Below are 24135 nucleotides of genomic sequence, written 5' to 3'. Positions count from 1 at the left end.
TAGTAGAGTTTTGACGCTAGATATAGATCCCTAAGACTTGATCCCTAAGACTTTTTTGTTCTAGCTAGCATTGTGATAGATTTACATAAAGGCCGCTTAAATCTTGTATGTGATAAAGAAATGGATGGGAGTTTGTGAATTTCTCTCATCTAAGCTATCTGTGAACGGATGTATGTATTGCGCGTCTGTATGCAAATCACAGTATATATGTATGTATGTATGTATGTGTGTATGTATGTATGTGTGTATGTATGTATGTATGTATGTATGTGTGTGTGTGTGTCCGTGTGTGTGTGCCTACTAGTATGTGTGTGTACTAGTATGCATTTCTCACTTCACACCGTGATGTATAACATAAAATAAATCCAGACCAATTGCAGTGGTATAAAAAGAGAAGGAATGCATTTATTACATTCTCCAGTTCATCTTAGAAAATGCGGTCCCTCTCACCAAGAAAATAATGCTCAGACTCAGCCACGAAATAAATTAAAACAGCAACAGAGGAAAAAATACAGATTCTTTAAAAGAATTGCACGCCTATCAATAGTACTCTTCGGGGGGGGTGCCCTCTTTGTGCACTGATCAATGTCAAGCCAACTGTAAGGGCTATTTCCATTTCCAAGGACAGAAAGGGCTTGGAATGTTTTTGTCTCTTTTTAGTCCATTTTATCCCTTCGTATTTATCTTTTTTAGAACCCACCGCCTTACCTAAAATGCATACACTCCAAAGGCTTGCCCACGAGCAATACCATTTTGTGACCATTGATTTTTTTAAATTATTTTATGAAATATATATGCTTGCAAATGTTGCTTACGATAGCTTCACAGTAATGCCAATGTGCCATCTTGCTATAAGTAAGGAAAACTAATGTCCCTCTGCCTTTTGGATTGACAAAACGGGTAAAAACGTTTTCTTTGGTCCAGAAACAGGAAGGCAGTTTGAAAGCATTGTGGGGGGTAAGAATTAATAAGTCTGTAAACGAATCAACATAAGGTCATACAGGCGAGATAATTTAGTTGTTACTGACCGTTTCGCATTGACTGACGTCCCATCACCACATTACTGGCTACGATAACTAAACAAATTTATGTACATGGTGATCTACTGCTGTTGTTAACACGTTTGTGAAGATAAACGCTTGTAAGTGCTCATCTATATGCTAAAATCATATCCCAAACCAATAGAAGGCTCGATCGTGTCTTCTAATCTTTTTCTGTAAGAAATTTGCTTAACTACCCAGTGCGCAGACGCAAATGTTTGCGCCTGCGCACAACGTTGCCATCCCATAATAGTCATCCCAAAATGGCTGCCCCACAGGGATATGACACAATTATGTACAAAATCGTTAAAATGATAATTCAAATCTTCCATTTCTTCAATTCTTTTTCTTAATATATCCAAAACCAATCCTTTGCCACAACGAATGCATGCTATACATTTTTACAAAATTGTTTTAGTATGCAACTCAAGATTTTTTTTTACAGAATTCAGTTGAATAAAGCGACAGAGCATAGCTATTTCAGTATGGCGGCAAGTTATACCAAGAAAGTATACAAGTTAGACGCAACTATTGTTCGGGTATAGGTAAACTCAACAAAAAAACCCATAGTGCTACGCTATTCCAACTTTCTATGCTTCATATTTGCACGTTTTTAAAATCTGTTTTAGCCAATGCTTTTTTAATGATACTCCATTGTAAAAAGAATCTTCCTCTTGACAGTAACAGAACGTTCCACATTTACACAACACAATTTTCCTCCTGATAAATAAATACGTCTTCAACACCTTCCTTTCTGGAAGCCAAACATTCAAAAACAACATTTTTTCTACACTATTACTCTCATCTTTAACCGTTCTGGAATATGTATACAACACATTCTGTTTGAAAAGTATATGTACAAGAAACAAGTGACAATAATACATAAGCTTCACGAAAAGAAACTTAGATATAGGAACTGTGGGCGAATTATAGCCTGGGTACCATCCTACTTGTATGCCGGGGCTCCCACACTCGCATCCCTTAGGGAAGCGAGTATGGGAGCCCCGGCATACAAGTAGGATGGTACCCAGGCTAGGCGAATTATTATTAGAAGCGTTATTTACACATGTATATTTCTTCTCTTGTGTTGCATTCTTTGCACTCGACGTAACAACACCACTTGACCTGGCACTGGCATGGTCTCTTGATTATCAGACTCTGCGTGTTGTGTCCCCTTCCACAACAGATGCTGTCACAGTTCTTCTCCTTGTCGCAGATCCGCCCCCTCGTCCCGTACGAATATTTCCCCTTTTTGCAGTAGCTCGGGGAATCGTCGACGAAGACCATGTCGTTGTTCTTCGGGCCCTTGGGCGCCTCGTTACCGACGGGCTCGTTCATGAGCTGCGCTCGCTCCCCGGCCCCGTTGGTCATGCTCACCACCTTCATGGCCTTCTCGTACTTGTTCTTCAAGACGTCGCCGATCTCGTGGAAGGGGGCGAGCTGTCTCCAGCAGGTCTGCACGCTGCAGGACCCCGACACGCCGTGGCACTTACACGTCGTCTTCACCCGGGACCGCACCACCTGATATGTAACAGACTTCTTTAAATAAATATACTTTGTTAGGAGGTGAGTAGGAAGTGTTAGTGCTGGGACCAACAGTTGTAGGATTTCGGTGACCAAACTGAAAATGTATCTAAAGAAATCGTCATGTTATTAACATTTATATGAGCATTAAGTAGGAAGGGTTAGTACTGAATCCAACAGTCAAAGGTGCTCAATGTAGGTGACTAAACTGAAAATATATCTAAGGAAATCGTCATGTTATTAACATTTACATGAGCATTAAGTAGGAAGTGTTAGTACTGGAACCAACAGTCAAAGGTGCTCAACGTAGGATTTTCGTGAACAAACTAAAAGTATTCTATCTAACGAATTCTTCATGTTATTGACAATTACATGGACGTGTACGCACATCTGCATCACGCATATTTATAAACTGCTTTTAAGGCTTAAAATCCTTCCCATAGGTGTATAAGGTGGCGCACATCTCCGTTTTCATAGCCCTTGGGCCACACAGTTATGCAAGCACTACAACAGGTCACTGTGTGTTCAACTACCATGCAGTACTAAGCAGAGAAAGCAGTAATATAGCTTTAGAGGGGATCAAAACCCCGGCCGGGTCATACCGAAGACTTGAGCAACGCTACACATTGTCAGAACCAACAGGTGAACCAACAGAATGTGGGAACGAGACAAAAAGGAATTTGGTGGTACATCCATCTTTCTGTCCACTCACTCATTTATTCAGTCATTCCGAGGTATTTCCACCTGAACAATTAGCACAGGTTCCCAACACTTGCGGTCCCTTGATGATGTAAGTATGCTAATTATTTGGCAAGCCGAAGAATCCTTAAGAACTTGCTGAAAGACCCAACACACATCTTAAAGAAACACAAACCTGCCGAGCTCGTAATTGGCAACTGAGAGCAGGGCTCGAAATTAAAGGTGGTCCAATGGCCACTGACCACTAAAATTTAGGATAGGACAACTAAAAATACACTTTGGGACAATAGAAAAATAATCAACATTAGAATGTCAGCCCTTCTTTTGTAATTTATCAGGCACACGTCCCGGCTTTTGGATCCGGAAAAGTCCCCCCAAATTTCCTGTCCGCACTGCAATTATAGTGCGGGTGGGAGTGAACATAAGCAAAATAAAATTGACTTCAAGTTGAAGTCATACAATACAATACAAAAAAACAGGTTGGGACAGTTCATCCTTACTTCTTGACAATTGAAATCTATTTTTGGAACAGTGCTGGGACAATAGGAAGAAAACTTAATTTCGAGGCCTGCGGGAGTGAGAACCTCAAACAAGTTCAGCGTGCTTAAAAATCTTCGTAAATTAGCCCCGAACAATCCTTACGATCCTCGCATAGATGTTAGTCTATTTGCGAAAGTAAGGTGGCATATGCAAAATGTCGTTTGGTTTTTTCTTTAGATATTCCGTCAAATTTCTGAACTTATTCTTTACAGACAATAGGTAAAAATGACTATTCTATCAGATATTAAATATCATGTCTAGGTATCAAATTTCATTAGAGAGATCTGAAGTTGTTCATAGTTTCATACTACTGTTGTACTAAGCTTTAATTCATAGTCAGTGCACTAAATTCTACAATGGTATCACTACATGTATTTGTGAAACTAGTATCAATATGTTCTTTGTCCGAACACGATCCAAATTTCTATCATACACATATATAGATATGTTCAACACCAAACTAAAGGCCGACGATGTGGCCAGACTACTTCTAGAAAACTGTCTGATTCCGAAAGTTCTTTGATACAATCTGAGAGTAAGATCCAAAACGGAAGCGTTAACCCTTATTGAGATAAGATTGAAGACATCTTCATTTTCCCTTAACTTATCTAAACCACATCACAACTTGATAGTCTTTGTTCTGAGGTGAGGATCACAGAAGCAGGTGTCTGAAGTGACAGGTAGAGTCGCTGGGTTTGATTGATCTGTTATTGGTTGCTTTTCTTGAGGGTCTGCATGGGGGGTAGTGATTAGGAATTACGCAAAATTTTCGTCGCCGGTTACGAATGAAGTGTCAGAGCTGATTACGACTTTACGCTTTGTGGCTAATGTACTATTACGTTGATTTTTGGGGAGGATGCCTACGGATTACGAAGACTAAAAATGCCTGATTACGCCTTACGAAAAGGGCATGCAGACCCCAGTTTTTGCCTTATGTCTCGCGGGCATGAGTCGATAAACCCCTCCCCACCCCACCCACATCCGCCTGGTGATAGTGCAGAAACAAAGACCGGAACAGCCCGGGTGATAAGGCGTGGTGCGGTCTGTAAATGTGACGTGATGAGACATAATGGAGATGGATTCGTCACCTCGGACAGGGTCGGAAACGTGAAATCTTACTCTTCGAGCAGAAATTTAGGCTTCGGCTTATTTTAGCGTGTTTTTTTTTATTCCAACATGTAGTCACAAGACGTGGTGGAGACACACTCAAGTTTTTTAACTTATATTAATGCTGCCACGAACACAGGGACAATACAATACTCATTTTCGAGGAAGTGAGGAAAGTCGTGTAAAGTGCCTTTCCCAAGGGTGTGTGACAAGATCGGTGGCATGTCAAGACTCGAACCCGGGACCTCTTGGTTCCGAGTCGAGCAATCTGCCGCTACGCCACACGGCCCCACGAAACACAATATTCGCTCAGATGATGGTCAAAGAAAAATGACAGCTGATCGTTCATTACTAATTTAGAATGAAATTGCTTGTGTGTATCTTTGGTACAGCATGCTGCACTTGTTTTCTTGTTTGTTTGTTTGTTTGTTTGCTTGTTTATTGTTGTCTTCTTCGTATCTTAGTGGCAGATATGGCAAGACGAGACCACCACCTTAATCACACAGCTTAAGATAAGATGATGGTATCTCGGTAACTTGTCGTCAGAGTTTTCAGGAAGAAATCGTGGGATTATTTCTCCACTAAAACCGACAATTGCCATGTCTGGTGATGCCATGACCCTTACCATCAATACATGGACATCTGAAATTCGTTTTAGACGTGTTTTGTTGGTGTAGATATGGTGACTAAAATACTACGTTTCCAAGCAAGAAGCTATACCAAAAATATGCCAAAAAGTACAACAAACGCGACTAGCTATTGCTTCCTTACATGACTTGAATAGCTTAATTCATTGATGCCTTAAAGTTAAACTACGTATACGAGTTATAGTACATTTGCAGGCGGCAAACGTACTCCCTTTGCTGCCCAGGTCCCTGGCATGTTATGCGTCTATTTGGCTAATTTCTACTCTTTCCAACCGCTTCTGAAGCCTGGTAGAGGCTATATACGATAGACAAAGCTGGGTGTATTGTATACATAGATACATAAAACTTTATGAAAACTCATGTTGATAGTTATTCTTGAAGTGATGGATGTCTTTAAAAATAATTGTAGATATCTTAAAAAATAAGATGTTGTGAGTCATTTGTTGTAGCCAGACGTTTGGAGATGGAGAGTGGTTTAAGATCAATTTAGTCTTGACCTTTTCTTAAAGACGTGAGGTGTGATGACTCGTTAAGGAGTTGTGGCGATTTAGGGTTGGGTTTCCGCCTTCAACACGCACCGTGTGAGGAGTGACATAGTCGTCTCAAAGTCAGGAAATCCCTCCAAACAGACATTAACTCGTCTGTGAGACGAAGTGATGACGCGGGCCCGTTTATGTTTTAGCATACGTTGCTCTACTCGATCTTTTAGATCACAGTTTTGTTGTTAAATCGTCTAAATCAGTCGTTCTTTTGGTTCATAGATTATATACATGTAGTCTTGGGTGTGTCTTGTTGGGGTATGATTGTAGAAACGAAAGGCTTATCAACATTCTAGTATTAAGATACAAAAGTGTAACCAGTACTGTAAATACCGGACTATCCCACCGCTGACACCATGTTCATATAGAACAGAAGATAATTTACATACGCACACTACACGTGTTACATTGAAGGTAAAAGACGTTACGACATGTATCAAGATTTGAATAGGGGGACGAACTTTCTAGTATGTGTTGCTATTTTCTAGCTACATAGCTAGTTTTTGAGATTCTACTCTATAGTCTAGCCTCCGTAGCAGGCTTATAGAACTAGGGGTTTGGTGGTCTTCGGCTGTTTTCGGATTAGCCCAGTTCTAAAAAGCGGGGGTAATTCAACCAGGCTGGCTATGTTGTCTATATGCAATCAGAAAATATTACATAAAACCTAAGACCCTGAAGACCCCCCAAAAACCCCAGTTTTTGGCATGCCATTGAGCCTATCTAAAGTCACTCTTTAGTATGTCGAAATGTTATAGTATATCGGTTGTTCCTACAAACAGGACGACAACAGTACGATAATCGGACGACTGTTCAACCGGGTCAAATTATGTTTCTCCATGATAAACGACGCTATCCGGGCCGCTGAAGTATGCCGCAATTAATCAATGATAAGGACGTCTGTTTGTTCTCTTATTTTGGGCGGCCGATAGTACATGATATATCACTCTTCATACCTGGTTTTACGAGTCTACAAAATACGTTAGCAACAGTTTATTGTGGTGAGCAATCTCTTGGTAGATAAGCAAAGAAATGTTGTTCATTATGTGGTTTTATATGCGGATAATGTTGCTTAGATATCTGAATATTATACAACATAGCATCTTCAACTTTTGCTTTTAAGTTTTCTGGTGCATATAAAGAGAGTATATAGTAGGGAGTTACAATCTTTCTCAGGTTTGCGGGAGACAGTCTACACATTTTTTCCATTTCTTTACTGGAAAAAAATCGATATTTTGTGTGTTAGGTGTTTGGTGGAAAATACCTGTGTACTGTCACTATGTACCAAGTTATAAAAACAACGTACGAAAATAGCAGGGTGGTTAAATGTTAACCGAGGCGTGAGGCTCAAAGATCGATGATTAGCCCCCCTCCCCCATTCCTACATGTTTCCATTACATTCGTATCAATCGTGCATACAGTAACCTAACAACGGCCACGTCCCTCGTTTTTGGTAGTGAAAAAAATGTTAAAAGCTTGAACATGTGTAGTATGCAACAATGGATGACGCAACAGTTTTGTCCAAGAGTATCATCACAACATTTGTTAATTCATAAAAATATTAATAGAATACTTAAAAGTGGTATATTTTCTTTGTTTTTGATGACACTTTTTGACAGTGATGCTGCTTACCAAGGTCTATATTGCTGTATAAATGTTATACATCTAAAACGACTGTGGCTATGACCTGACAAAATATCCGTTACTGTACTAAAATGCACTAGCTGTTCGTTGTTCCCACATTGACGTAAAAAGCACCACGTTCTGTCACTCTAGAGAGTATATACTCCCGCTGACCCTTGGCCCGTACAGAAAAGGGTACAAAAAAGCTATGTTGAGGGTTGGACCCGACTGTTGACAGTTGTCCGTTATTTGTGTTCGTTTTGCGCGGCTTGTTGTCGGTTCGTGTACACCTCTCGTCTTACCGACAAAGGCACAACTCTTCAACACTCTTACAACGAGATTATAAACAAGAACATTAGCTTTCTCCTCTTTCAACCACCACTGCCTCGCTCGTTTTTCATTCCAGGCTCTCTTTCTCCTAGCCAGTCTTTCTTTTATTCTGTTCATCTTGGAATTATGAATATACCCACTTGTCAAAATCTTAAATTTCCAAGTTCTGTACAGCCAAAAAAGAAGAAAAATAAGGCTTTTTCTTTCTATGCCCTAGAGCATATCTTCCACTACGTTGAACACACAGAAAGCTCCTGAACCACAAATAACTCTCCTTTCCCTACAGTTAACCCTATTATATTCCTTCCGATATCTATCTTTAAAAAAAGCGATGTTGTCTTACATGCGCTAAACGTCAAGTTGAAAGCTTTAGAAGATGATGCCGACACATGTGCCTTTGTCAATACTTTAAATCGCTTCTTTGTGAAACATACAGATTTTTTTATTTTTAATATCTATGTTGAAAGGACTGCTTTATAGAATAAGAATTAATCAAGTGCTTTGAATAACATATTTTCTTGTTGACTGGGCTCTCTTGTAAATTTCAGTGTGTCCGTTTCATTTTGGCAATTCTTTGAAAAATATTGTTTTCTTGAAAGATACGACCACCTGTAAATTCTTTCACAGCTACATGCCCCACTAGACACTTTTTACAACTTAAACATCAATTATGACTTATGATGAAAGTTTGTAGAGAGAATTTGACATTGGTTCCCACAACTGATGAAATTTCGTTGAGGATACAACAAGAGTGTTCGGAATTTTTCCGGGGGGAAATTTGAGAGTTTGGCCCCCAAGGGCGATGGCACGGGGCAAGCATGCATGCAAGATGTACAGGACCAACTTCTAGATGGGCGACGGACACATAGAACCAAGGACACTCCCAGAGACTATAGTTAAACGCGTTTTCACACTAGCTACTTCATCTCTAGTGAGGATTTGTTCTTTTTTATCTGTATGAGTCACTAGTTACACCTAGGAAAGTTTGAAAGCGACTAGATTCGTGGATCTCATTTAAGAGGACACAATGGAGGTTCCAGCGGCTGAGTTCCCAATTTGCCCCTCTCTCTCTCTCTGTCAAATCGTCTGACAAAAAATTGGTTCGTTGTCATGTCGACCGGGCAACAATTCCAATTGGTGACTGGGAGGGTAGGATTACCTGCTGTCTTAATACAATTACCGACAACACGGCGTATTCAGCGGGTCTCAGCCTCTTCACCCCGGCATTATCCCCGCACGGCAGCTACGCAAACGGCACGGCCCTTCAGCCGCCACCGCCACAAAAGACTCGCCCGAAACCTAAGCCAAACGGCTACTTTTCCCATGTTTTTCTGTTTGCTACACCTGACTACACTTATTCACTCCTCCTCCACTGGAAAAATATTTTCGCTTCTCTCTGAAAAGCCCCGGCCGTCTCTCCTCGAGGGGAACCGACCCGACTCCACACAACCCGGGCATACCAGCCTAATCTCACCCCCAAAATTAAACCATTTCAAGGGGAAAGGGGAGGATTTACCCTTAATTGTCTTGTGCAGATATGTGTAAAAGACTTTAAGAACCGATAGGCTAATCAGAAAAAGGGAGAGTCGAGGCTGAGAATTTTTTCTTCCTTGGGTGAGATTGTTGAGTGGTCAGTCATGCAGGGTGATGTGTGATAGGTATCATGGCTGGGAGCCGGATCAACCAGTACCACACACAAATAACACAGGCCAAATACTGACATACTTTCTACAATCTACATAAATCAAAATTACAGTGAAAATTACAAAATGTGAACTGCTCTCTTCTTAACATCACAAAACCCACACGTTATAGAAAAAGTGGGATCATTCGTCCTCCACTGTCTCGGAAAAAAGCCAAACCCAATAAGTTAGAATTTAGTGTTTAGAAGTTAGAGTAGTATTGTTATCCGTTGTCCATCCTTATTTTCATGATACATGTACTTGCAATTAGCCTGAGGGCAAGAATTTGCAATAAACTTTGAAATGTATATACATATTTCCTTTATGGAATAAAGAAACAAACTCAAACCATTCCCGTTTTGTCCAAGAAAGATTCATGTAGGCCCCACCCCTTCTCACTCAACATTTCTTAAACCCTTTAATTTTATTTCCAGGACTGGAAGCAAAATAACTATAAGAGTAATCGTGCAAAATAAGGAGAAAACGTCACGTTTATAATCTTCCTTTTTTGGAATAAAAAAGAACCCAAACCATGACCGGATTTTCCAAGAAAGAGTCATATAGACCCCACCCCTTCTCACTCAACATTTCTTAAACCGTTTAATTCTTATTTCCAGGCGGGCTTCTTTTTTATTTTCTTTAGGGAGAAGTGGTTTTCACACAAACCCGGATTAGGACCTTACCTAACCCCGGAGGAAGGAGCACCTGTTCATTATCTGGCCGACTTGTCATCACTCTCGTTTGCCAAGTCTCGCGCGGAGAGATTTCCTAGTCTGGGTAAATCACTTCCTATCCATCCGCCTCATGTTACAAGAAACGCGCGGATCTCAATACAGGGGATACGGACCCAAATAGGGAGAGTAAATAGTTCTATTTGCCAGATTCTACGATTACTATCCTTTCCACACGTTGTCGTATCTTGATTTTGACTTTAACAGGGGTGCCAGAGTGTACAGTGCAATTTACTAGTATACAGTGCAATTGTACGGAATATAGTGCAATCGTAGTATTATACAGTGAAATTTTACTGGTAAAATTGCACTGTATTCCGTAAAATTGCACTGTATACTAGTATTGCACTGTATTCCGTAAAATTGCACTGTATTCCGTAAAATTGCACTGTATACTAGTAAATTGCACTGTATTCCGTAAAATTGCACTGTACACTCTGGCACCCCTGTTTAAGACCCAGTCCTACCTTACGTTTTGTTCATGTAAGAACATACCATATGTGTAGTAGTGCATGGATGCTATGTTAGTTTTAAAAAAATGCATTGCTCGTATGACCTTAAAACTAATATTAACTTGCAAATATTGATATTGCTGATATCGCTAAACTATTCTGCGTCATAGGAAAAGGTGTATTTATTAATAGATGTTTGATAACATCAGGATGATAGCAAGATACATGTATTCGCATTTTGTCCTGTAGTCATTATATTTGTTATAGGAGTGTACAAAGGGGACAATGATAGAACGACACTTTTCGTTACTCTCTAGCTAAACAGAGGTTTGGGTTTTTGGTTATTTTTGGCGTGTTTTTAGGCTGTTTATCGGGTTTTATTTCTTTGCACTGGATTTTTTTTCAACCCAACCCAACCAAAAATTCCAGTGCAAAAAAAGAAACCCCTAAAACACGCCAAAAATAGCCCCAAACCTCTGCTTGGAGAGTACCTTTCCGTGCCCACACGTTCGAGAATAGAGGTTGTACTACTATGGTACTAACACGTTCGAGAATAGAGGTTGTACTACTATGGTACTAACACGTTAGAGGAGAGAGGTATTACAGTACTACTATGGTACTCACTCGGATGCCCAGGTTGGTGTTATGCCTGTCCACGGCCGCTCGCAAGTCCTGCTCCTCAGCCTTGTTCATGCTGAGGAACTGCCGCGCGAATTTCCGAGAGTATTTCAGGTTATCCCCGCACCCTCCCCACAGCCACGTCTCGCGGTTGTCGATGTCGTTGAAGCTCTCGTCGCACGTGCAGCGCTCCAGCTTGCCGCTCGAGCACGCCCGCCCGAGCGCGTGGGTCAGCCCCGAGGACGAGATAGCGTACAGAAAGGCCGTCTCCTTGAACCCTGAAAACCCACAAAACACCCTCTTTTAACACTGTAGATATACAGGATGAACATAACAGGTTATACCTAAACGTACTTAGGTAAAAAAAATAATACGGAATAGGGAATAACAAATGCAGCCGCAACATGCATACTACTCTAGTAGGGTCAGCCCCGAGGACGATATGGCATACAGAAAGGCCGTCTCCTTGAACCCTGAAAACCCACAAAACACCTTCTTTCAATACAGGACGAACATAACAGGTGATACCTAAACGCACATAAGTAAAATGACTAAAATACGGAATAACAAATGCAGCCGCAACATACGAAAACACTCTCTTTCGCCCCTCCTTTCTTTTCTTTGTAGATATACTGGACTAACATAACAGTTTATACGAGCATAAGTAAAAAAAAAATACGTATACTAAAATACGGAATAGCAAAAGCAGCCGCACCATGCAAGTTCAACGCATTTGCTAGGACCCCATAAAACACTCTCTTTCAACACTGTAGATATACAGGACGAACGTAACAGGTTATACCTAAACGCACATTACGTAAAAAAAATACGTATACTAAAATACGGAATAGCAAATGCAGTCGCAACATGCAAAGTTCTACGCATTTAGTAGAAACCTAGAAAACACTTTCTGATATACAGGATTAACATAACAGGTTATACCTACATTACGTAGGAAAATACGTATACTAGAATACGGAAAAGCAAATGCAGCTAGCCACATTTTAGTAGAGATCCAGACAACACTTTCTTTCTATCATATCGTTATAGAGGATACAGCATAACAGGTTATACTTCCGAGACACACGTGAAAATTGCGAAAATACGATATACTAGTAGCAAATGCAGCCGCAACATGCATGTTGTTCGTACGCATTTAGTAGGAATGTATACTTCATATATTTACATTGTACATATCTTATTTATCTTATTCGCTACTGTGTAACAATTACAGAGCCCACATCTTCCTGTAGGCCAAACAGACGTACGAAAAAAAATTGAGAACAGGGCATTTATACATACTGCAAGCGCAAGTGATATACCGGTAAATCACTTACAAAGATATAACCGCAGTTATTAACACGGTTGTGATAACGAGTTTATCGCTTGCTTATCATCACTTGTTCAGGACGGTTTTAACGGGACACAAATATACATTACATAGGAGGGGAGGGGGGCCTTAAAGGGGATCGAATAAACATCGTTTTCCGCTTGGTCTGGGCGCTAAAAAGCCCGAGACTCCATTGTTTGGACAGCAATTGTAGTCACAATAGGCTGTGCCGGGTCTGTATAGACCACTACTTGGTAATCAACAGATTGTGACAAGTCACTGCACTTGAAAAAAAGGGGTAAAAAGCGGTGTTGGGAGAACCGCCGAGGTGTTACGGTTAGTCCGGCGGTGCGGGGATTAAAAGGAGATAGGTACATAACATCCACCAAATCCCGCCTATTATCCGCTGTTTTCTTAGCATCGAGTGTTTCGTAGGACGTTTTTTTCCGCCGAACACATGCTCTGACAACTGTGGGGAAACAAGGGGAAACAAAAGCGGCGACCCTTCATTTTACTCCCCATCTTTCAACTCCGAATACTGATCAAAAGGAGCCTACATCGCGATTTGGTTTCTCGGGCCGGTCTAGTTTCTGCTTTCACTCAGACCACATAGCCCTTTTGGGACAGTAATTTAGAGCAATTACAAGTTTTCACAAAAAAGAAACAAGCGTGCAGAACAAGAAAGAAGAGACGAAACTCACGGTTTCTGTCGCGTGAACGTTTTCGCCCCTCAGCGACATCTAGAAATCAGAACAAGTTTTAAATTTTAAAATGATTTCTTTTCCAAAAGGTGTTGCTAAACATCTGTTGCTCCAGTGCAATTAGTGTGGCGTAATTTTGAGCCCAAAGCGTTCTAAAGAAAATGTGTAGCGTGCTTTAGAATATAGAACCGTGAACGATACAAGAGGATGATGTTAGAAAACACGCAAGGCGCTTAAAAGATCTGCCAGGCCACGTAACTATTTGCACATGAAAGCGTCACCGCCAAAAGCAAGCACGGTGAATACAGCCCTGAGATGCAAGGAAAATAAATAGAGCTTCAGCGTGGAACAACATCAGACTTTACAGTGCAAGCACTTTGGACGAACTTGAACGATTTTTCTGGTGTGTAGTGGTGCACAACGCAACCAGCGAACTATAGTTTCCATTCAGTAGCACTACTCTGCTACCGACAACAAACATGTCTAGAAAGTAAAGCAATTTTAACATTTCTACATTTTCACAGACACTGCTGTTGTAACAAGGTGATGCAATTTTTTGGATAATCCATAATGACTTATGATTAGTTTGAACCCAAGGCTAAAGTTGAAGTCACAGTCTATTGTTAGATTGTAGCTGTCAGTCCCGAAAAACACAATACAGGCTAGTCTTTGCCCCTTAAAAATAATTCCACTGTGTAGGCGGGGATTTGTTGACCGAGAAAAAATGCCTACCAAGCATAGCGATCGCAAGGGGCTATCTTGTATGACAACAGGGATTGAAACAACAACATAAAATCGATGAAAAGTTGCCACACTGCCAGCTTATGATTCCTGTAAGTACTTTTTGATGAGCATTTTGTATACCCAGTGTTCTACATGGCACGTGTTCTAGTGGACGTACCAAGCCAGAGAACACGCTTAGAAGTTTCACAACAACTAGGCAACGTTTTTACACGGCAGGTGTCGCCACCATTTTTCCGTGAGTCTCCCTGTATAAACGTTAGTGAGAGGTGCCATTGGTACACATGGTAACTACACTACACTGACGTCTGTCGTTACATGTTGAACGGCAACAGTCGAGTCAGACGGCGATTTAACAGTACAGGGCAATCCAACACCCGCTACTAAACCAGCCGGGACGTTACAGTATGTTTACCGGGAGGTCCCGGGGAAGGCTACAGGTGTATAACACGGCCCGGCGGTACTGTATATACTTGATCAGCGGGAGACATTCGAGCCGGCCGGGCGATGGCCAACCACTAACGAACCATCAACACAGCGGCGAGCCCCAGTCAGCGTGGTCGCGAGCCGGTCCACATAAATCATAGATGCCGACGATACGAGGGGAACGACTCATGCTGTTGTTGCGTTGTTTGTAGTGTAGTGTTGACGCGACTGACTTACCTCTCTTCAGCATGTTGAGTCGTGTCTTGCCCAGGGTACAGTTCCAGCGCTCGTTGTGAAACTGGTGCTGACACTCCCGGGCAGACATGTGCATGGCCTCCACCAGGGTCTCAGCCACCCCGGCGTCCCGCTTACACATCCGCCGCTGTTTCCTCTTCAGTTTGAAGCTCTCGCAGATCTTGACGGGCGGCAGAGCGTTGATGTCGTCCACCCCGAGCGGTAGCACCATCAGAGGCTCCCTCCCGGTTAATCTGTAACGGAGGACGAATGAATGAAAAATCGCGGATTTATGTGTATACATTGTAAACGGAGCCGCAGCCGGGGTTTACACGGTTTCTTACGGGCTGAGCACGGGGCCCGACGGTCGTGCCGGGCGCTCTGGACGACACGAGCGGGACGGGACGCGAGGAGGCGCCGAGGGGACACTCACCCGAAGTACGATAGGGCGTCCGGGCGGGGTATCAGGTCCCACAGCAGAAGTACTCCAAGTAAGCAACTAGCAGGCGACATGATTTTGTCAGTCCGACCTTGCACATATTTCGTAATCACGCAGCGGGCTCGAGTCCCTCTTATCTTCGGGCGCACACGGCATGACGACTGAGTAATTAATTATACACGGTGTCACCTGGCTCTGCCCGCCGACAGCACATCTCATTGGCTGAAAGTTTCCAGTGGGCGGTTTTTGATCCCCCCACCCCCACCCAAAAAAACAGAAATCACCCCGTGCCGCTCTGCCAGCGGCGGTGTGGTCAGGGACCGCATACCGGGCATGCCTCTACCTGTGCCGACCCAAAATTGCACGACCCCCGTCACTGAGCAAATTTATAATCCACCCCGCCCAAACAAAGCACACACCAAAAATTATGCCCGACGACGAAAGAACCAGAAAGAATCGCACCACCGAAAAAGGAAGAAAAAAAACCAAACGTCATCGTCACACGATACTACGTTTCACCTTTAAACTCCGCCCACTTCGATCGATCATCGCTAATATTGGCGATGATTCAGGTTGGGGGCATTCCGGACATATTTCCCAGAAACAGGGACGTGTGTAATCACGAGTACCCCCTCCCCCCCTTACGACATGGTAGCTCCGGACGTTGATAACATCACTTCAGTAGACACACTACCTGTAGAACTGCCTGCCTGCCTGCCGCTTGGCTTGTCAAGCGGACCGGCGTGCCTTCTGTGCCGGCTACTGTTATAGGCCCGTCCGTCCCGGCCACCCAGATACCCACAACACCCGCCTCAAAGGCGAGCCGGGCATGGCCGCGGTGTTTATTGTGACTGGTTTTTCCCGTGATTTAGAAAAGGATGGACATTCCTGGACGGCGACCTTACGCGAGCCTAAAACGACGTCTGTTCCTACAAAAGACACGTTCCAAAAGCACGGAATATCAGCCCTAAACTTCGGGCCAAAGTTCGCAGGTGTCTCAGGTATCAGGTGTTCCACAAGTTAGTATGTCCCGACCACCTGCTAAAAACCCACCCCACCAAAACTTCAGTAAAACATTCCTCTTAACGCACTTGTAGTTCTGACAAACTCTGAAGCACAAGATTGCCTGTTTAGGACTGTTAAAATACGTGACTGACAGAACATTGACCTTACCCCACACAAGGTCACGCCACCCTAGCTGTGATTTACAGCTGCGAACGCGTTAATTGCTGTTATGGAATTTACAGCAAGCCTCAAATGGCCATTACTTCGCTTATTGTGTCCTGCGTATTGTATCAGGTGCTAAGAAATACGGCATTGCTCTTTATCATAAAGAGTTATTTTGCTGAGTAAAATAAAATGCCTGGAAGCAATTATCATATTTTTGTGTGGTGGTAGAATTCTTTTATATGTAAGAGGAGAGAAAATCAGAAGGAAATAGGCTATAATCTTTTGCTGTGTATGGCTTAACGGTGTGAGAATTGTCCTATACTATAGTACACATGTAAAACGTGTGTATGCACACTTATAAAACATGATACATTTTCTGGTCGCCCCTCCATGTTGACCCGTGCATCTATTTTCCCACCTGTCGGCTTGTGTTTTCCGCAGGTCGGTGTCAATACGTACTTGGCAGGTACCATTCAAACCGACCAGGTCGCCCCTTCAGTAGGGTGGGAGGGGGAGGGTTAAGGGGCTGCCTTAGCGGACAGTTAACACCCGAAACCTTTTGTTGTCCTGGGGAAACTTTACATGTACACAGGAGGAGAGGTGCAGGGCGTGAAATTGACAGGTACAGGAACACTTAGCTTGTTCCCCGGGCCACCCGGATGTACCCTACCCGGGATCAAGGGCCATAGGGCCGGCCCTCTGACACCTAGAGGTCCCGTACTCACTCGGTAGCGAACTTTTTCTTACTTTCGCCTAATCTCCAAGCAGATCTCTTTCGGTGGCAAAAAGACAGTATCAAATTGGCCAGGCAGTATCCATTAGCCAGAGAAGGTCGCCGGCCACCGACGGGTTGGTGGGGGTAGCGACAAAAAAACGGCCATGTATAAAAAGCTAACGATCATTCCGCCACAATCTCTGCTTGGAGAGTAACTTTCGCCCACGAGAGAAGTTCTGCAGCGGTGAGCACTTTTCGGAAGGCCGTTGGCGTGGAGACGATGTGATATTACTGCTGTGGTAGGCAGAAGTACAGGCTATCGAGCTCGCCCCCTCGATCTCCACCCACGGGACGGAGAACACCCCACGTGCCCGGCGTGGCGCGTTGCCAGCCCGCAGGCCGACGCTTATCTGCCCGAGGTGCCAGACTCCCTGGCCTCTACCAGGCTTCGGTAGGCGGCTGGAGAGAGTAGAATTCGGCCAAATTGAGAGAGATAACATGCTAAAGGGATTTCAGGTCCGCTGGAAAGTACAGTTTACCGTTCCCGATCCATTACAGGTTTCGGGAGCGGCAAACTGTACGTTATCTCTCTCTAGCGATAACATACTGGTAGAGGTTACCAGGCTCCCCACGTCGGTCGATAAAAACGTTACAACGTCCGATTTGCTACGATTTGGGATCGATGTTCGTTCTGCTGAGGACACTTGTTTTGTGCGAAGGGCGGGGAAAGACCGTTAGTATGATAGACAGGTGTGTGGCTTCGACAGGGCAAATTTTACCTGTGCGTACACATCGATCATTCAATCAAACTTAAAATGGTTTGAAGCAGCCCAGAATTTTAAAATAAAATATATTTACCATCTTTGTACTCTGAGAATAATATTTCAGAGCCCCATCCCTCGTATACATAACGTACCATCCCCCGTAGGAATTCGCGCCCCCGCCCCTGGTATACATAACGTACCGTCCTGTACAGGAATTCGGCTGTATGCATTCCCACTTCATGTGATGGCTCCTAGTGGGTTAAGTACACAGCCTGCCATTACCTATCGCGGTAATTATGTAGTCATCGCAAACTTTTAATTCGGTGTGAAAAACAAATACTCGGCACAGATTGCAGAAAAGGACAACGCTATTAACAACAAGAAATGGACTTAAGTGTCGACTGAGAGGCCAATTAAAAACAACTTGATAAAACAAGTACAATGTACAAAGGAAGCCTGGCTCAAACATATAGCTTGGTCAAATTGTAACGGGTCACGCAAAAGGGGGGTGGGGGGCGAAGCGGTATTAAAACGACACGTATACCTTACTCAAACATTCCTATCCTACAGTTAGCAGATTCTCTGTTTCTATTAGCTAACTGTAATTGTTTTATTACGCATTTAGCCGTTTTTTAGGATAGGTAGAACGACAAACATACATACAAATGTAGCCACATCGGGAAATATATATCATTTTCTGTCATATTGAGAAAAACGATATATGTGTGAAAAAAAACAACTGAGTAAATTTCAACGATTATTGAATACGTTCATAGATTCCCTTGTATAAGATAAATTTTGTACAAAATAAAATTTCAAAAAGTTGCAAAAACATTTTTTTATTGAAAACAATCATTAGAATATACAGTACTTGGTGACAGCGAATTCGACTCTGCGATAGTTCTAGGAAATAATGAGTTTTTGAACACCTCAATCCTTGGTTGATAACTCTGGTACTTAAAGGTATGGTTATTTCTTGTTGCTTTCTGGGTTGGTATTAGGTACTTAGTTTTTACTCTCTATATGAACGCCAAAATGTGAACGCATTCTTTCTGTGATATCCTTCCACATCCGGGCATTCTTATCAAACCGTTACCGTGTGTGTTTCATTTATCACTTTGGCAACACGCAAATTTATCACCCTGATAAATTATCAGTCATGTAAAGGTGGAATTATCCTTCCGTCGCACTGCTCTTAAACTCACATCCGTCTTTTCGTTATCAGTGGTCATTTTGTCAACTCTTTGGGACAACTGTTCTGTGAATTTTTATGTATCGACGAAGATTCTTTTAAGGATTTAACATAGCTAGAATGCTAGGAAGGCTTTAAAGGCATCCTATGCAATTTCAGGGTGGCAAAACTGGATTTTCAAAGTCAATTTTCTGGTTATTCTTGTAATGTAGTCAATTCTATCCCTTAGCACAAATAAAGAGATTCCTCACATAGCTTGTTTTGGGATTATTTCAAACGCTTTAAGTATGAAATGATGACGAAAATATGCTAAGAAATGACAGTAAATGTCAATATCAGACATCCAGAATATCTTTTGTTTTCCCGCCTGAAATTGCATTGAATGCCTTAAAAATGATTATTCCCTTCTTGTTCAAGAATTTCTTTTTTTAAAACCCGGTGAAGTATGTGCATTTCTCATTGACGTCACGACGTGTCAAAAGGACATGCCAAATATAAATGTCTTTTTGTGTCGGGACCCGGTAGCTTGTTTCTAGTCAAATTCTTTTGTGGACCCAAAAGGAACAAGAGCAAAAAACTCTGCCTCCTGCGAGGAGTGTTTTTAGATATTTATATGGCAACGTTTGGTTACGATTCGTGTGGATGACTGCCTATTGTGTGTGGGATATGTTCTAGGTTTGATCTTCACCGAACTGGGGGAGAAAAATTGCAGGAATGTCAGGAAAAAACGACGCTCGAGTAAAATTGTTCACGTTCCCATCCCGACGTTTGGACCGCTGCAGTTGTTGAGATGTTCGATTTTACTCTCAAATAGCTTAAAAGAAGTTCTCGTGACCTAACCTCAATGGTGAGTTGTGAAAGGTTTGCTGGTGAGTGTTCAGTTAGACTCGGCTATGAATAACACCAAGTCCTACAGTTGACATGATTTATCTAGATTAAAAATAGCGGCTATGTTTGATATTTTACTATTATATTAATTCATTTGGCATGTAGTTGGCCAGTTTTGAGTGTATGTCTTTAACAGCCAACCCATAAAATGAAATAAAACAAAATAATATGATTAGACACTTGCTCTATTGGCATTTTGAATTTATTACAATTTATCAAATATTCAACGCACATTTTATTCACACTCTGTCCTATATGTTCTTAAACTTTTGGATGAAAAATTGCGCATTTTGGATGAAAATTGATATATCATAAAAATATCTATGATATTTTATCTATAATGATATCTATGATATTTTTCTGGAAAAAGACTTCTAGTGGCCAGAAATTTCAAATAATTCCCCGAGCATCGTTCTTATGGAGAAAATTACTTCTAGCGCCTAGAAACTTTTTAAAAAGTGACCTTTTTCTATTTGTACTTTTAAATGTTTTTGAATTCTGTTCTCGACGTTTTTCCGAGGTCCTTTGACTTTGACTTTGACTGAATTTGTAGTTGTAGTGTATTTAAGTGCAATAACTTTGCAATAACTTTGTTGTGTAACTAACTATATCTTTTAACCTTTAGTAATATATTGTATAAGTCTATGATAATGTATGTACATTGTATGTATGTACTATCACCATAATTCAGTCTTAGGACTGCAATTGTGACATGTGAGGGAAATGTCAAATAAACCATTCATATATCCCATATAAAATTACGTACTTACTAGCGCCTAGAAACTTTTAAAAAGGGAACCTTTTTTATTTATACTTAAAATGTTTTTTTAATTTTCTGTTCTCTGCGTTTTTCGGAGAGCCCTGATGTGTTGGGGCCGACCCTCGACTTTGCCCTGCCGGCATATTTACCGTCAGACGCCCGGTCGGAACCTCGGAGCCAATCAATATGAATCGATAGAAGCGGTCTGGTATTTTGACGTGTCGCTTATCGTCTGTTTGTCCTGTGTTGATCCAGTGTTTGCGTGGAAACGCTAGGTTTACCCACACACCTCGTTGGCGACAAAGACCCTGCTAAGCGAGCCTAGATAGTGCGACTAAGATTTAATAGACTCTCCCGACAAATTACCGAAAAGTGGGGTGACTTCCCCCGGTGATAGCGCTGACGGTCACGGCAACGTTACTGGGAAGTTCCGCTCGTATGGCTGACCCTGTGTCACGTAATTCGCTTTGCATATAGGCGTCCGTGCCCCGGACAATGAGTTTGGAGTTCATTTTGTCGCGGGATTGGTCCGTGTTTATGAAAACAGGCGGCTTGTTGTGCAGAAAGACTACAAAAGCATGTGTTTGTCCGAGTGGGAAAATTCGGGCACATACCTGTACAAATAACGACGTTCTCGAGACGCAAACATGTCCGTCACACGCCGGGGGAGTGGGCGGGAGTGGACGGCTTTGTTGTCGGGTTGCCGACGGACGGACGGACCATCCCCGACACGCAGTAACGTCCCGCCGCCTGAGAACGCCAGGGCTTCCCTGCCCCGGTCTTCCCTCCACAAGAACGTGCATATTACCCCGACATTTCAGATAACACTATTTAGTCTCCCTCAGCGGGAACAATTTATCACAAACCCACGTTACAGCAGCGCTAGGTACGCCCTCGTGTGTCTATTGTCCTCCGATATTGTACCTCTCTATCTCCTTCAATCTCCCCACCACTTTATAATCGTCAGTGACTGACATATATTCTGATATATTAGTTTGAACACGGGCCTGAGCGGCGATAAGGCCGAGGAAAAAATGCTGGTCCCGACTACTTATTAATGCCCGTGTGTTGACATAGCCTCTGTGCGATACCATTCTTGTGTAGTTGGACAGTATTTGCCGGCGGGCTGACACTAGCGTGTACAAGTGCTGCTCTTTCACGCCGTTATCTTGCTCTTTTGCTTGTTGCTGAGCGAGACGAACATGGCGTTTGACACACCCGAAGAAAACGGACTGTTTTAATCGGTTCGTGGCACCTGTTTGCAGCGGGTTTTAAAGGCATCCAGCGCAGTTTTTAGGGCTTGGAAACCCGATTTTTCAAAGTCGATATTCTTGTCATTTATCTACATATATACTGAGTTGAAACCACACTCAGATCCCAATGTATATTTCAAACATTCCCAAAATTCTGACAGAAAATGGTTACTGCAAGGACCCTGGGCTGATTTTTAGGGTACCACCCAGAAAATAAAGGACTCATCTTGGTGCTTGTTTCTGCAGTTTTAAATGCCCAAAGTACGGACTGCATGGTTTACCATGGTATCAGGTGAAAGCGTTACGACTTCCCATCCCACTATCTGCTTGGAGATTAGGTCCGTACGCAAATGGCCTGAGTGAGAATCGAACCCAGGAAATTGGGGCTCAGTTTCTCGTTTTCCGACCAAAGCCACTTCTTCACTCATGAGAGCGCATCACCAGGAAGACCTGCCCGGAAGCCAGGCAGACCAGGGAAAGTGAAAATGAGATCCTTTCTCTGATATCTCCAACAAATTAGACAATTTCCTCTGTCTGCTATGTGTTGTAGTTATTTTTCTCCTATCGCAAAGTCCTTCGGTGGGCATATCCGGTAATGTTATAGATCATTAATGAAGCGTTAGGGTTTCTACAGGCTACTTACGTAAGCCGTGTTATCGAGCGCTCATGGTTTAATAAAAAGGTGTAAGCGTTTTCATCTAGCGGAGGGATTAGGGTAGGATTTACAAATTTGGACTAACATCGAAACAAGTGAAGCGGAGTTAAGTGGATTATTAGAATGTTGAAATCAATCGCTACTGCATTTTACTCGACTTACACATTGCGTCTCTCTCTCTCTCTCTCTGTTTGCGTGTGCTTGCGTGTTTGTGTAAAATAACGTATAAGGTGTGTGTGTGTGTGTGTGTTTGCCACAAATGTATGTGTGTTTAAGCGTGTATGCATGTGTGTTTGTGTGCATGTGTACGTGTGTGTGCGGTTGCGTGTTTGTGCAACCTATAACATACAGGCCGTGTGTGTGTGTGTGTGTGTGTGTGTGTGTGTGTGTGTGTGTGTGTGTGTGTTTGCCACAAATGTGCGTTTGTGTGTATGTGTATGTGTACGTGTTTGTGTGCGTTTATGTATGTTTGTGTGTTCATATAGACTCATGCACTGTGTATATATGACATTGCTGGTTGAAAGACAGCATAGGGGTCAAAATTATAGCATAGGGGATCAAAATCATAGCATAGGGGGCCCCTATGCCAAAAAGGCCTGGCTAGAACACTGCGCTGTGTGTATCGGGTGCTGCCTGTCCCGGGCCGGCATGCCTGTCCCACGGCGCGTCGCCCCTCACAGAACCATCTCGATGGGCATCGATCCCTGTGGGAAGATTGACGGGTAGAAATGTCGCCATGTTCCGCCCGATGGAGTGTTTGTTCTTCTTATTAGGTCTGGATTATTCCCCGCTGCAGGTAGCGACGCACCGAAAAAATGGTTAGCGTCTCCACAGGCTACCGGGGACGGTGTGAGACTGGCTACCGGGTAACAGACTCCACCACGAGTGCAATAACAAGGGAAGCCGCTAGGAGGCACCAGCATCGACCTTGACCCTCGTTTTTCAAAGATCTACCCACATACCAAATATCATCACAATGCATCAATAGCTTCTGAAGTTGTGAGGACAAAAGTATCTGGAAACACGCTCACACACACACACACACACACACACACACACACACACACACACACACACACACACACACACACACAAACAGAGAGAGAGAGACACACACAGAGGCACGGACGCACACACACGGAGAGTCATCCAAAAACATACACATACACGCAAAAGCAATACCTCCTCCAAAATTATGCATTTATGGCTATATAAGGGAATGATGGAGTGAAAAAACGGAGAATAACGTAATAAGAAAGTGTGGTGTTCAAACTATTCCCCCTCTCTCTTCCTCGTATTTTATCTACCAGTATTTGCATGGATACTAAACCACACATC

General features: G+C 42.7%; 1 protein-coding gene across 4 annotated transcripts; it reads right to left on the bottom strand.

Annotated features, from left to right (window-relative positions):
- Positions 1 to 421: 421 nt before the first annotated feature.
- Positions 422 to 15736, bottom strand: LOC109465418 (protein Wnt-9a-like). Of its 4 annotated transcripts, none has more exons than XM_019762675.1 (6): positions 15395 to 15736; positions 14965 to 15215; positions 13561 to 13599; positions 11536 to 11807; positions 2083 to 2576; positions 422 to 1971 (listed from the first exon to the last, which is right to left on the bottom strand). In XM_019762675.1, exons 1-5 carry the CDS (start codon positions 15472 to 15474, stop codon positions 2097 to 2099), a joined length of 1122 nt encoding a protein of 373 aa, XP_019618234.1. In that variant the 5' UTR covers positions 15475 to 15736; the 3' UTR covers positions 422 to 1971; positions 2083 to 2096. The 4 variants fall into 4 exon arrangements, with proteins under 4 accessions (XP_019618234.1, XP_019618235.1, XP_019618236.1 ...); XM_019762676.1 differs by having other exon boundaries at positions 2083 to 2561; positions 15395 to 15731; XM_019762677.1 differs by lacking the exon at positions 13561 to 13599 and having other exon boundaries at positions 15395 to 15735.
- Positions 15737 to 24135: the final 8399 nt, after the last annotated feature.

Source organism: Branchiostoma belcheri, unplaced genomic scaffold (assembly GCF_001625305.1).
Source record: "Branchiostoma belcheri isolate BF01 breed outbred unplaced genomic scaffold, Haploidv18h27 scaffold15, whole genome shotgun sequence".
NCBI classification, from domain to species: Eukaryota; Metazoa; Chordata; class Leptocardii; order Amphioxiformes; family Branchiostomatidae; genus Branchiostoma; species Branchiostoma belcheri.
Note: the sequence above shows the minus strand (reverse complement) of the source record. Positions and strands in the feature narration are given on the sequence as shown.